The sequence below is a fragment of the Staurois parvus genome, unplaced genomic scaffold (genome assembly GCF_062004578.1).
Source record: "Staurois parvus isolate SC_StPar_1 unplaced genomic scaffold, SC_StPar_1.0 ptg000059l, whole genome shotgun sequence".
In the NCBI taxonomy this organism is placed as follows: Eukaryota; Metazoa; Chordata; class Amphibia; order Anura; family Ranidae; genus Staurois; species Staurois parvus.
This window is the reverse complement of record NW_028317855.1, coordinates 435,001-449,608: the sequence shown is the minus strand read 5'-3', so window position 1 is coordinate 449,608 and position 14,608 is coordinate 435,001. Positions and strand designations below refer to the sequence as shown.

The window sequence follows — 14,608 nt, the reverse complement described above, 5'->3', positions numbered from 1 at the left end:
AAGCCCAACCCCTGAAAAAAAGCCCCACGTTGGGCACCAAAATGTTTTGCATGTGATCACTTAACCCACCACAGCTGTTGTGATCTACCAGTGAGCCTAATTAATGTGAGAATACATGCACATAGAAGTAAGACACTGGCACAGAATGCAGTTTGCCAACTTCCTAATTTCTACTTTATTGAGGAAATAACAGTAACATTTATAAATCTCATGATGCAGGCGAAGCATGTCCGATGATTGGGTGAAAAGTCCCCTAAGTTTCCTGCGTGTTCTTAAATCCGTGTTGATATCTTCCAATCATTGTCACCAAAACGACTCATTCCCTTTTATAGGGGGTTGTTTACATTAAAAGATACTTTTCTTCTAATGAGTCACCTAGGGTGAGACTCTGGATGAAGGCGCCATCTTAATTATCATTGTTCTGTCAACCTATATCTGATTGTTTACTTAAGAGAGTAAGGAATTTAAAGAGCAAGAAGCTCTTTACAGAGCAAGAAGAAGAGAGTAGCAACACTATAAAATTGTAATTTTACTGATCATCTAATAGAACGTGGACTGTCTATCACAATCCACTACAATACTTACTATACTAAAGCCTCAATCCTTAAGAATAGATTTATTGAGAAAGGCTACAAAGAGTCTACACATGACCACACTATGGAATTAGTGGCTAATGTAGACAGAGAAAGTATGCTGAAAGAGTCAGAGAGACGGGCAAACTAAGTTCTGTCCCTTTGTCACTACATTTTCCATTCAGCATAAAGCCATTAAGTAGGATCATCAATAAGAATTGGGGATTCTAAAAACCAATCCTGTTCTTTCCAGAATATTACCAGATAGACCTGAAATCACGTTTCAAAAGGCTATGGCACTAAGGAATAGAATAGCCCCAAACATGGTTGATCCACCAATAGCTACAACGTTTTTTCTCAGAGATGAAAGGCTTTTTTTCCGTGCAATAAGTGCATGATATGCCATTGTAATAGTGAAAGGAAAAAGAAAGTTGATACTTGTATGTCCTCTTTCACTGGTAAACTGTATGACATCCAGAATTTCATATCATGCAATAGTCGTTTTGTCGTTTACATGCTTGAATGCCCATGTCGAAAGCAGTATATTGGCCATACCACCAAAAGGCTTAGAGACAGGCTGCGCGAACATCTTCATAATATTAGAAGAGGTTTTTAAAGAACATTCCCTCCCTAAGCACTATAGACAGTGTCCCAATAGTGATCCGTCCACGCTAAAATTCGTGGGCATTGACATTATTCAAGTGCACTGGAGAGGAACAAACAAATGGAGAGCAGTTTCTCAGCTTGAAACAGAATGGATCTTTGAGATGGGTACCCTTTCTCCAGTAGGGCAATATGTGGACATTGATATGAACTGCTTTATTGATAACAGTTAATTTTAAGCTAATTATAATCACCACAGCATTCTTTGACTATTTAATACAATTTTTTTAATCTGTCCTTTTATATATGTTTTAGTACATTTTACCTATTCCCATCTATTCTATTTTAGATCCAATGTTATTAGACTGAGTTATCTGCCCTTGATGTGCACACATATATCTTACATTTATATTTATTTATATGTATTTTGTTTGTGTAAAGATATTCCCCCTAATATCTTTTTTTTTCCATCATTGCATTTTCTTAGCTATTCTATATTGTCGTTTTGCTTCTAGTGATTATACGCAGCACCACCATGTCTGTTGGTATGTTCCTTTTGTTTTTGGTTGTATTTAGTATATACCTTATGCCATATCAGCACACTTTTGCATTTATAAGTGGTATCTGGTTCTTTATTGACCCCTTACCATCTGTACTTTTATATTTTTTACCCAGATCATATTACAGTCTGTCTGTTTCATCGCTATTACTCTTATTTTAGGATCCTTTATTGATGTCCTCTCTATTTTACATGTGTTTGGGTTTATGTTTTTTATTTTTGCTAAATGTATGTTTTTTATGTATTTTGGTTTTGTATTGCAACATGTTGACTTTATAGCCACATTGCTCATCCGGCAGATTTTTATAATGTTGTCATTTATGCTTTGAGCTTTGGTCATGTGATCATTTTACTATCTTTTACTGTTTTGACCAAAGTTCATATAATTTTACTTTTTAACACATCCGCTTGATGTGTTCTTTAAATTATCATTTTCTGACACTCATATTTTCTGTTAAATTTATTGTCCAAAACATTCCTAGATAACCACTAGGGGACCGCCCGCAGTGCATGTACTGCTACAATGCGGCCCCTGTGCTCAGGATCACGTATGCAAACGTGATCCTGATTTCCGGTGTAGGGGGCGCATGCGAGGCGCGCGACCGCCCTACCTGCGGCACCGATCGTGGCCGCGGGTGTCAATCACCGGGTCCTGGCCAGTGATTACCCGCTGGAGCCCGGCGGTTGCCGCCAATCACTGACAGAGAGGAAGGCTGCATTATTTTCAATGGAGCTTTCCTCCCTGTCAGCTTTCAGCACTATGTTCTGGGATTGCAGGACACAGCCTTCCGGGACAGTGTGTAACAAAGAGGTACACCCCGCCCCCTAGTAAAACACTCCACTCACAGTTAACCCTTTCATTGTCTCCAAAAGTAAACCCCTTCCCCCCCAGTGCCAGTAGTACAGTATCAGTGTTTTTGTTTTTTTTGCACTGATCACTGTATTGGTGTCACTGGGGATGTCAGTGACCCCAAGTCAGTTCTCCTCCCCCCCAGTGTCAGAATGTCCACCGCAGTCCCGCCATAAGTCGCTGATTGCCGCCATAAGTCGCCGATCGCCACTATTATTAGTATAAAAAAAATCCAGTATCTATACCGCCATTTGTAAATGCTAAAACTTTCACGTAAACCAATTAATTTACTTGTACTGGGATTTTTTTTTAGCAAAGACATGGCGCAGAATACATTTCGGCAGAAATTTACAACAAAATTTGATTTTTAATTTTTTTTACTGGACATGTTTTATAGCAAAAAGTCCAAAATATTGTTTTTTTCTCAAAATTGTCAGTCTTTTTTTTTTTATAGCGCAAAGAACAAAAACCGCACAGGCGTTCAAATACCACCAAAAGAAAGCCCAATTCGTGGGGAAAAGAAGATGTTAATTTATTTTGGTGCAGCGTTGCATGACCGCGCAATTGTCAGTTAAAGAAACGCAGCGCTGTAACACAAACCGCATATGTAACCACGTCCTGACCGCCGTATAGCAGAAACACTGCTACAGAGCAGCACAGGTGCGCAAAATCACATATACATACATACATATATATATATATATATATATATATATATATATATATATGTGATTCGCACTCTCATGGTTTTCACGCCCCTCCCATATAGCGTCAGATTGCCCATCAGTACACCAGTAATCACATTTAACCCCTTGATTGCCAGAAACACGCTCATACACAATAAACCTCCATTGCTAGTATAGTGTCTGAATGGATCAATATCTTTGATCAGATCAGCACCAGTGTTTACATTAGTATAGTGTCCCCAAAAATGCAGCGTTAGCAGGATTAGCCCCGGCACCTGCCAGCACCTGCGTTTAGCCCCTATGCTAACCCCCCCCCCTTCTTCCCCAGCAAGTGCAGTGTCAGTAGGTCACAGTCACTTCATACATTGCACACAAAACCGCAGTGTTCGCAGAATCAGGCCTGATCTCTGTTAGCACTTGCCAGTAAATTTTGATGACTCTCATATGCAGCAGAATGCCAGTACTAGTGCCACGCTACCTTTTGGTGAACTGGCGAGCACCAGCAGCCTAGTACATCCTGGTCTTTCACATACCTCTTAGATTGTAAGCTCCAAGGGGCAGGGCCCTCCTAACCCTCTGGTATTGAACTGTATTGTTGCTGTATTGTCTCCAGTTATATTGTACAGCGCTGAGCAAACTGTTGGCGCTATATAAATCCTGTATAATAATAATACCAGCACTGCAGTATCACTTGGTGACGTGGCGAGTGCAGTACAAGCTGGTGCGGTGGTGAGCACAAGTATTGTGCCGCAACCACCAAGAATTCACACACAGGCCTGTAGAGCCCCTAGTATCCTTCCGGATGTGCTTGCAAATCCCAATTGGCAGCCCACAAACTCTGCAGCACCAGTATTTCCCCCATTCACTGGCCAACCCGGAATTCAGGTGGAAATAGCAAATTTAACTACTCCCCTTGATTTTTTGGAGCAGTTTTTCATGGAAGATCTGTATGCATTGATTGTGGATCAATGCATTTTATATGCACAACAATTTTTCACCACCAACCCAAATTCAAACCTTGCCAGACCATCCGCATAGAAACCCATTACAGTTTTTGAATTGATATTTTTTGGGGGCCTAACCCTCAACATGGGCATTACTAAAAAAAATGAATTGCGGTAGTATTGGTCCACAGACCCGATTCATCAAATGCCCGTGTTCTCTGCTGCTTTAGCCAGGCATAGATACGAGAGTATAATGTGTTTTATGCATTTCAACAGCAATACAGTCTGTCATCCTTGAGGTGACCCTGAATTTTACCGGCTCCACAAAATTCAGCCCCTCCTAAATCACCTTAACTAAAAATTTGCAGATGTGCCCAGCAAAAAATATGCGTTGATAAGTCCCTCATTAATTTTTCAGGCCGCCTTGCATTCAAACAATTGCTCCCCAGCAAGCGTGCCAGATATGGGGTCAAGATGTAGAAGACCTGTGGGAGGGCAACAGGCTGTACTTATAAGTTTCGAATTTACAAGTGAAAAGATAGTCACGTGGAGCCCCCCGGATGCCCAGACTACATGGGGAGTAGTGGCAAGATAGTTTGGGACTTGGTGTCATCCTTTTTACATATTCCCCTCCCCCGCTGCCTTCCACGTCCTTTTTGGGCAGTCCCGTGCCATCAGGGGAACCTGAGAATGCAGCCGCTGTTTCTGCCAGCTGACCATAGAGCCGATTGAAGACCAGAATGGTGCCAATCATCTCTATAACCTAAGAAATCAGAAGCTATGAGCATTTCATTACTTCAGTTTTGCAGGATATAAACAGCGCCAAAAACCCAGATTTCTGAAAAAAGAATATATGACAATGCCCATTGAAGTTATAGGGGATATTTGCTTTCCCTGTGATAGCATTAAAAGTGATAAAAAAAAAATAAAGGGACAGTGTAAAAAAAAAATAAAATAAATCAAAATCACCCCCCCCTCCCCCGCTCACGTGCACACCTGCGTTCGTGAGCCTTGACCCTGTGCCAGTATGGAAACAGCAACGCTGATATTTATGGGCATAGGAGTGATTAATGCACATTGGAGAGGATCAAATAAGAAAAAAGCAGTATCACAATTAGAATCAAGATGGATCTATGACTTGGGTTGCTCACACCCAAACGAACATAATATTGAATTTGATTTGAACTGTTTTATTGACAATAGCTAGAACTTTTCATTTTATATATACTCATGAACCCAAGTGAATATTTTATGGTCTTATAACATATGGTCTTTAGCAATTTCTTACGGAATCATATAAAGTATACTTTATGGCACAATTTATTTTAGTTCATCTACATTGTATTCTAGGTATATCAAAGGAATTTTTATCATAGAATATTGTATATCAAATTTTTTACATCGAATTTTCACACATCGATCGTTTTATCTTGATCGATTTTTGTGTATAATTTTTTTATATATTTATTTTTATTCTGGATTGAGTCTGTTCCTGCCATTCTATATTGTATGTTTCTCGTCGTTGCAATTTTAGGAAATAATACTGCAATTTTCGATAATATGTCTATTGAATTTTATTCTTAATTTTTAAGAGGTTTCTGTCATGCATGGTTTTTCTTCATATGTTTTATACTGTTTATATAAGTTTACTGACCCCACAACTTTTAGTAATCATACGCTCTATAGTATCATTTATTTTGGTGTTTTTATACGGTTACTATTTATGTTTTGATTTTATTAACATATGATTTGCGCAGAACCTAGACATCCATAATATCGATGTCATATCATGGGTATATACATGCATTATAAGATGATATACTCATTAAAATAACTTTCCCCTTTTTAAATTACACACATTTTACATATGACTATGGAATACAGGTCATACATATGTGGAAAGGGGTATGCATAGTATATTTTATATCTTTGGCCAATCGACATGTAGTCTTATATAGGGGTATATATGCTTTTATAATATCATTCCCCCTTTGTCATTTATTCTATCTTATTAATTGTCTGCTGTCCAGTAACTGTGAAGATTACATCCCTGTGGCTTTATATACCACTGTTTTGCAGCCATTAATGGATCCTTATACCGAGCAAAAAGAGCAACCCCTTTCTCTCCAATAACATGGCGCCGCTGTATACAAGCCATGAGACAAAAGGGGGAACATTGCTGGTAAATGCGGTCCACGACAAAATGGCGCCGGCGTACTGCGCATGCGCCGGGAAAATGGCGGGCGCATACAGCGCGATTGCCATTTCAAAATATAAATAGGAGGGTAATGATGTCCTTGCTGTAAGCCCTGGACCCTTTTGAGAACGTGCATAGCACGAAACGCGTCAAGGGGGGCTACAGCACTTGGACATCTAAGCCACCTGTGGGTGGCCAGCACTTATATTGCGGTCAGTACTTTTTGTTTTGATTTTTGACTTTTACTTCAAAATAAAGTCTTTTAAGCAGTATCACGCTATGTGATGTCCTTTATTTGGCTCTTTATGAGCGCCACCTTTTCAGTACCAAACTTAAGGAGGGACCCTAAAGCTGCATAAGTTTCTGAGGAACCAGGGAATTCGGCCATGTTGGACGTTTAGTGAGAGCGCAGCCTGACCTGTGATCCAAGGACCTAGATGTACCTGATGAGAGAGGAATTTGCTTTCATGCGTACCTTAAACGCACTTCTGGTGAGTGCGTATTTCACTTATTTCTTGTTCACCTGTGGATCACTCATCGTGGTTTGAAAAGGAGATACGACAGAATTTGTATATCACACTTTTTGTGTGGTTTTGGGATAATAAACTGAACCTTAATTATGATCTAATAAGATTATTAATTGCACACTTTTTTTCAATTCATGTTGATATAGCTTTATTGGCATTATTAGCGCTGCACCCTTTTCTCTATAAGTATGGAAACAGCAGTTGCACCATGGATGTCAGGTATCACCACGAACGTCAGATCAAGTGCAGTAATTCTAACACTAGACCTCCTCTGTAAATCTAAAATGGTAGCTTGTAAAGGCTTTTAAAACGTTGCCTATGGATATTAAAAACGTATGCAGTTTGTCGCCATTGCATGGGGCATGCACAGTTTTAAAGCATGTCATGTTTGGTATCTATTTACTCGGCATACCATCATCTTTTATATTTTACCAAATAATTGACCAATATATTGTGTTTTTGTGCATTAAAAGTTTTTAAAATTCAGTTTCAGTACTATGTGACATAAAAAATTGCAGCACCCACCATTTTATTCACTAGGGTGTTTGGTTTAAAAAGATATACAATGTTTGGGGTTTAAATTAATTTCCTAGCAAAAAATACTGTGAACAAAAAGTTCATGTTCATGTGAACAAAAAGTGCCAGAAAAGGCTTGGTCTTCAGGTAGTTAGAAAAGTTAATGATGTGTGGCATAAACTTCTAATGCTGGGCACAAAATGCCCCCACCCCCCAAAACAACCCCTTTTTGGAAAGTAGACACCCAAAACTATTTGCTGAGAAGCATGTTGAATCAATAGAAGAATTTATGTTTTTACCACAAGTTTTTGGAAAATTACAAACATTTTTTTTTTTTTTTACACAAAATTGTCACTTAAATGATTTATTGCTCACACATGCTATGGGTATATGTGTAATTACTCCTCAAAATACATTCTGCTACTTCTCCCGAGTATGGGGGTACCACATGTGAGAGAACTTTTGGCAGTCTAGCCAAGTAAAGGACCCCAAAATCCAATAAGCACCTTCAGGCTTTTAAAGAGCTTTATTTCCTCATTACACTTCCTGACTACCTATCACAGTTTCGGAGGCCCTGAGATGCCAGGATAGCACCAAACCCCCCCCCCCCCCACCACCACCACTAAATGACCACTTTTTGGAAAGTAGACACCCCAAGGAATTGGATAAGAGGCATGGTATTTTGCAGATGTCGTTTGTTGCCACACGTTTTTGGAAAATGAAGAAAAAAAAATATTTTTTCTTTTAGTTTGTTATATTTTAAAACCTTGTGAGAAAAAATTAGATCTGCAAATAACTCACCATGCCTTTTTTTTTTTTTTTTTTTTTAATTCTTTGCGGTATCTCCTTTTTCAAAAAGGGGTCATTTGGTGGGAGTGGGGCGGTGGGGGGGGGGGGGGGTTTGTTCCATCCTGGCATTTCAGGGCCTTCGAAACTGTGATAGGTAGTGAGGAAGTGAAATGAGGAAGTTACGCACCTTCAGGCTTTCAAAGTGGTGATTGGATTTCAGGCTCCTGTATGTGGCTAGGTTCCCAAAAAGTCTCACACATGTGGTATCCCCATACTCGGTAGAAGTAGCAGAATGTATTTTAGGGTGTAATTCCACATATGCCCATGGCTTGTGCGAGAAATATATCATTTAAATCACAACTTTGTGTAAAAAAAAAAAAATGTTTGTCATTTTCCAGAAACTTGTGGAAAAAAAAAAAATATTCCATGGACTCACTATGCCTCTCAGCAGATAGCTTTGGGTGTCTACTTTCCGAAAAGGGGTCATTTGGGGGTGTTTGTACTATCCTGGTATTTTAGCAACTCAAGAAATGTGAAGAGCAGTCAGAAAGGAAAAGCTGTGTAAATTCCATTATCTATACCATAGTTTGTAGACGCTATAACTTTCACACAAAGCAATCAATATACACTTATTGGGATTTTTTAACCAAAAAAAAAAGCAGAATACATTTTGGCCTAAATTTATGATGACATTTTAGTTTTTTTGGATATTTTTTATGACAGAAATGAGAAAATATTGTTTTTGAAAAAAAAAAAAAAAATTTCTCAAAACTTTTGTTTATAGCGCCAAATATAAAAAGTGCACAGGTGATCAAATACCACCAAAAGAAAGCTCTATTTGTGTGAAAAAAACCATAAAATTCATTTATGTACCGTATTGCATGACTGCGCAATTGTCAGTTAAACTAGTGCAGAGCTGTATAGCAAAAAAATGGTGTAAATTGCAGTATCTATACCATAGCTTGTAGACGCTATAACTTTCACACAAAGCAATCAATATACAGTTTTTTTTATAGCCGAAAGTAACAAATATCATTTTTCTTCAACATTTTTGGTCTTTTTTTTTTGTTTATAGCGCGAAAAATAAAATGCGCACAGGTGATCAAATACCACCAAAAGAAAGCTCTATTTGTGTGAAAAAAAGGACGTACATTTTGTTTGGGTACAGCATTGCACGACCGTGCAATTATCAGTTGAATTAGTGCAGCGCCGAATAGCAAAAAGAGGCCTGGTCATTAAGGGGGGTAAATCCTCTAGAGGGCAAGTGGTTAAAAGCCAAAAATTGCATATTTATATCCAATGTCAATCCGCGGTCTACTTTTCTCTTTATCCCCTTAATGAGAGACAATATTGCAACAACATTCAAATCATGTAACTACAAACAATTAAGACAATTAAGTTTAGGAGTAGTATTTGAAGCAAATTGCTCACCTTGCCTAACTAAAAGCAGCCATACCCTCGTACATTGTTTTTAAACCAGTCATGTATTTTTTAAATCACTAAGGGTCCTTTCACATGGGCGTTCTGATCAGACTTGCATGTTTTTCAGCTCAACAAACAAAAGCTCAATAGTAGTTCATCATCAGGCAGATGTAAACAGACATGTGTCTGCTTACATCTGATTACCTTCAAATTCACCTAGGTCTGAAGAAAACCCACCAAAAAACAGGAAAGGTTTGCATTCTTTTCCATTTTTTGGGGGGCATAAACCTGATGAATTGGAGGTAAATGGATGTAAGTGGACACACATTTGTTTACATCTGCGTGCCCACAGAGCTAACATGGGTCCGTTAATCTAGTTTGTATAGTATGGAACCTAAAACTTAAAAGGTGTCACTTGGGAGACAGGTTTGCAGTTCACAATATTGTCTCTGTCCTACTTATATTGGAAAAAATACATAAATTAAAATAAAAAAAATAGGTATATATCTTACACTCCTTTTTTCTTGGTGGAATTGTCCAGTTTTGGTTCTTGAGCACTTTCATTCAGTACATTGTTATCCTTATCTGAGAAATTTTCATACAGTCCTTTTGGTTCCATCTCACAGGGAAATGAAGCATCTATTTCATTGTCCTGGTAAAAAAAAAATATAAGTAAAAAGGACAAGATGTAAAGAACACAAAATAGCATGTTGCCTTTGTTAACAATTCACAAAACATATCGCAGCTTATTTTAAATACAAAGAACATTTATAATACATTCAAATACAAAGTTTCATAACGGTGTTCTCTGCAGGAGTGTTTTACAGTCTTTTAGGGACTAAAACAGTCATTTTTAAAGGGGATCGCTTTCTTTAAACATTTGTCTAATGACTTTCTAGCCCACAGCCAAATAACTTACTATCATGTCTGTTGAATGTCTTTTTCAAAGGCTTTATCAAAGCTTAGAAGCACAGTGAAGTCTACTATTAAGAAGTGGAAGGTATTTGGTACAACACAGATCCCCCTGGACCAGGACGCCATTCCAAACTGAATGAAAGACCTAGGAAAAAACTGGTAAGAGAAGCTACCAAGAGGACTCTGAAGAAGGTGCAGGAATGTATGACAAAGAGTGGTCATTGTCTGCATGCAAGAACAATATCACAAATTCTCCAGAAATACAGCTGGTATGGGAGGGTTGCCGGAAAAAAGCGCCTCCCCTAGAAAGGCCACTGGCAGTCACGAAGGAGCTTTGCCTAAACACACCTTGAAGATTTTAAGGCCACATGGAAAAAGATGTCATGGTCAGATGAGACTAAAATTTAATTATTTGGCTTCAACACTAATTGATATGTCTGGTGGAAACCCAACACAGCTCACCATCCATATGACACCATTACCACAGTAAAGCATGGAGGTGGCAGCATTCTGTGATGGGGGTGTTTCTCTGCAGTTAGGACTGGAGCACTTATGATAGAAGGAAAAATGGAAGGGGCAAACTACTATCAAATTCTTGAGGAAAATTTGCTGCCCTCTATTGACCCAAGGGGGTGATCCTTTTTTCCAACTCTGTGATTCAGTTTTTGATTAAAAAAAAAAAAAAAAAAATTCTGTCATGTTGGTGGTATATCTTTCATTTGGATGTTATAAGTTGCACTGGAGTAAATACAGCTGGATAAAAATTGGTTTTTCTACATACTTATACAGAGCAGACCATAATAATGACTATGTGGGTTATATAGGTGAATGGACACTGGCCGACCAATCAAACAGGAAGTCCTCCCCTGTATAATCCCTCCTACACAGGAAGTACTCAGTTTTTGTGGCAAGAAATGAAAATCCAGAAAGAGGGGAGCAACCTCTGTGTCCCATGATGTACTCCAAGAAATGGATTTTACAGGTAAGTATTTAGAACAAAATACAATTTTCTTTCTTTCTTATATATCATGGGACACAGTAGCGGCCATAGTAATGACTACAATGGCAACAGTGTCAGTGTCTATCTTCCACATGCACGGAATTCTATATTAATTTGGCTCACTGGTAGATCACGGTAAATGGTCTGTAGGTGACCTAGTCCAAAACAGAACGCCTAAAAGCAATAACCTTGAGGGGTGGGCGACATTACAATAACCACCGCCAACATCCCAAAAAGGAGCTATTCAGCTGTTCGTAGGACACTGCGGCAAAAGGCAGAATCCTCCGTGGCTCTGACATCCACCTGGTAAAACTTTCTGAATGTATAAACCAAAGACCATGTAGCAGCCTTGCAAACCTGAGCAACTGACGCCTGGTGTCAGATAGCCCAAAATGCCCACACACTCCTGGTAGAGTGCGCCTTCACTCAAAAGGGTGGAACCTTGCTCTTCAAAGCATAGGCTTGAATGATTAACTGACAAATCCACTTAGAAAAAGTTGATTTGGATTCTGCCTGTCCTCTCCTGGGACCTTCCGGCAAAATAAACAAGGAATCAGTCTTTCTAATCTGTACCGTCATTCTCAAAAACACCCTTATTGCCCGCATTACATCCAGGGCATGCAAAGATCTTTCTTTTGCCGACTGAGGCCTAGGAAAGAATGACGGAAGAACAATGTCCTGATTGAGATGAAAACTGGAAACCATCTTTGGCAAAAAAGACGGATGAGGCCATACCACCTTATTCTGATGTAAAACCAAAAATGGTTTCCTACAAGAAAGATCTGCTAACTCTGATGTACTTCTTGCAGAGGTTTCTGTAAAACTGCCAAGACCTAGATCAAATCCCAAGGACACAGGGTTGTCTGACAGGAGGAACAGTATGCATCACTCCCTGTAAAAAAAAGTACGAACCTTAGAGTGAGAAGCAATCGGTCTTAGGAAGAAAACAGCCAAGGCTGAAACCTGGCCCTTAATAGTACTAACAGCCAACTTCTTTTCTACTCCTGATTGGAGAAAAGACAACATTTTCCCAATCAAATATTTCCGGGGGTGCCAATTTCGACCCTCACACTAAGAAATAGATGACTTCCAAGTTCTATAATAAATGTTCCTAGTGACCAGCTTCCTAGCGTTCAACTTTGTGTGGATAACCTAGTCTGACACTCCCCTATCATTCAAGATTTGGATCTCAACAGCCGTGCTGTTAAATTCAGCGACCATAAAGCTGGGTGCAATATAGGTCCCTGAGACAGCAGGTCTGACTGATCTGGCAAAGGCCAGAGATTGCTCACTGCTAACCTGACAATATCCACATAACATCTCCTGGGCCAGGCTGGTGCCACGAATAATCACCTCATCTCGAGTCCTGCGTAATAGCTGCAGGAGTAGCTGAATCGGGGAAAGGGCATAGACTAGGGAAAACTGATCCCACGGTATCACCAAGGCATCTACCCCTATCGCAAGAGGGTCCTGAACACAAACCTGTCCACCTTGCTGCTGAACCTGGACACCAATAGATCCAGGTCCGGGTACCCCCAATGCTGGCAGATTGCTGAGAACACCTCGGGATGCAGAGCCCATTCCTCCAGAAACAACCACAGACTAGTGAGGTAGTCTGCCTGCCAATTCTCTATCCCTGGAATGAATACTACTGACAGAACTGGAGCATACCCTTATGCCCAAGCCAGAATGTGATCTACCTTCTTCTGAGCCCTCTGGCTCTTGGTACCACCCTTGGTGGCTGATGTACGGCACTGCTGTAGCATTGTCGGACTGGACCCTGACTGGCCAACCATGTAGCCTGGTCGTCCAATATCTCAGGGCAAGCTGCACCACCAAAAGCTCCAGGATATTGAATGGAAGGATCTTTTCTGCTGTGACCATGTCCCCTGGACTGTGGTCCCTTCTAGAACAGCCCCCAACCAGAGACGCTGGTATTGGTTGTTACCAGCTTCCAAATCACTGGTGGGAAAGATCTTCCCTTCCAAATTCCGAACTTCCAAACACCGATTCAAGCAGCAAACGGGGGGACAAAGACGAGCGGTAATCCAGCTCAGGAATCTTTTTGTTCCATGCTGACTCCTCTGCAAAGGCCTTGAGTGGAACTGTGCATAGAGCACTGCCTCGAATGAGGATACCATCTTTCCCATTAACCTCATGCAGAGATTAATGGAAGGATACTTCCTGCTCCTCAAACTCCGAATCTGATCTCTCAGAGCTCGGCCCTTTCTTGGAGGCAGAAACACCTTGAACCTGAACAGTGTCTAGGACTAATCCCAAATACTTCAGACTCTATACTGGCTCCAGGGCCAACTTCTCAAAGTTGAGCACCCAGTACAAGCGTTCCAGAGTAAGAATCGCAAGTACCACATTTTTTCTCAGGTTTGGACCAGACTGATCCATGAGCAATAGATTGTCCAGATAGCCCAAAATCGATATTGCCCGAGTTCTGAGCAGCCCCAGAACTGGAGTCAGAATCTTTGTAAACACTTGAAGAGCAGTGGCTAGCCCAAAAGGTAGTGCCACAAACTGAAAATGTCAAGTTTCTACCACAAACCGCAGAAACTTTTGATGAGCTGGAAATATTGGCACATGCAGGTATGCATCCTTGATGTCTATGGACACTAGAAAGTCTCCCTTTTGTAAACATGCTACCATTGACTGAACTGACTCCATCCGAAATGAACGAATCTTTAGGAACTGGTTCAGCCCCTTTAGGTCTAGAATAGGTCTTACATCCCCATTCGGTTTTGGAACTGTAAAAAGGTTTGAAAAAAATCCCTGGAACCTTTCATCAGCTGGAACCTCCACAATCACGCCCTGGGACAACAGCCGGTCGAGTGCCTGAAACAAAGAATAACTTCTCAATGGATTCGTGGATACATTGGACCTTAAGAAACGGGGAGGGGGAATTCCCCAAAACTCCAGTTTGTACCCCTGAGCAACTGTAGCAGTTGACTCACCTGTCCTGGATCAGCTCTTTCCAGATTTCCGCAAAAAACAAACGTCCTCCCCCAACACGCACAAG

General features: G+C 40.2%; 1 protein-coding gene across 5 annotated transcripts in view; it reads right to left on the bottom strand.

Annotated features, from left to right (window-relative positions):
• Positions 1-14,608, bottom strand: part of ARID4B (AT-rich interaction domain 4B) — an 851,761-nt gene that overhangs the window by 418,837 nt on the left and 418,316 nt on the right. For all 5 annotated transcript variants that reach the window (XR_016311497.1, XM_089668527.1, XM_089668528.1 and 2 more), the window contains one exon: positions 10,178-10,317. Coding sequence is in view for 4 of the 5 variants with exons in the window: in XM_089668527.1 (XP_089524653.1) it covers positions 10,178-10,317 (140 nt within the window). In the remaining variant the exon portion in view is untranslated. The remainder of the gene's footprint in view (positions 1-10,177; positions 10,318-14,608) is intronic.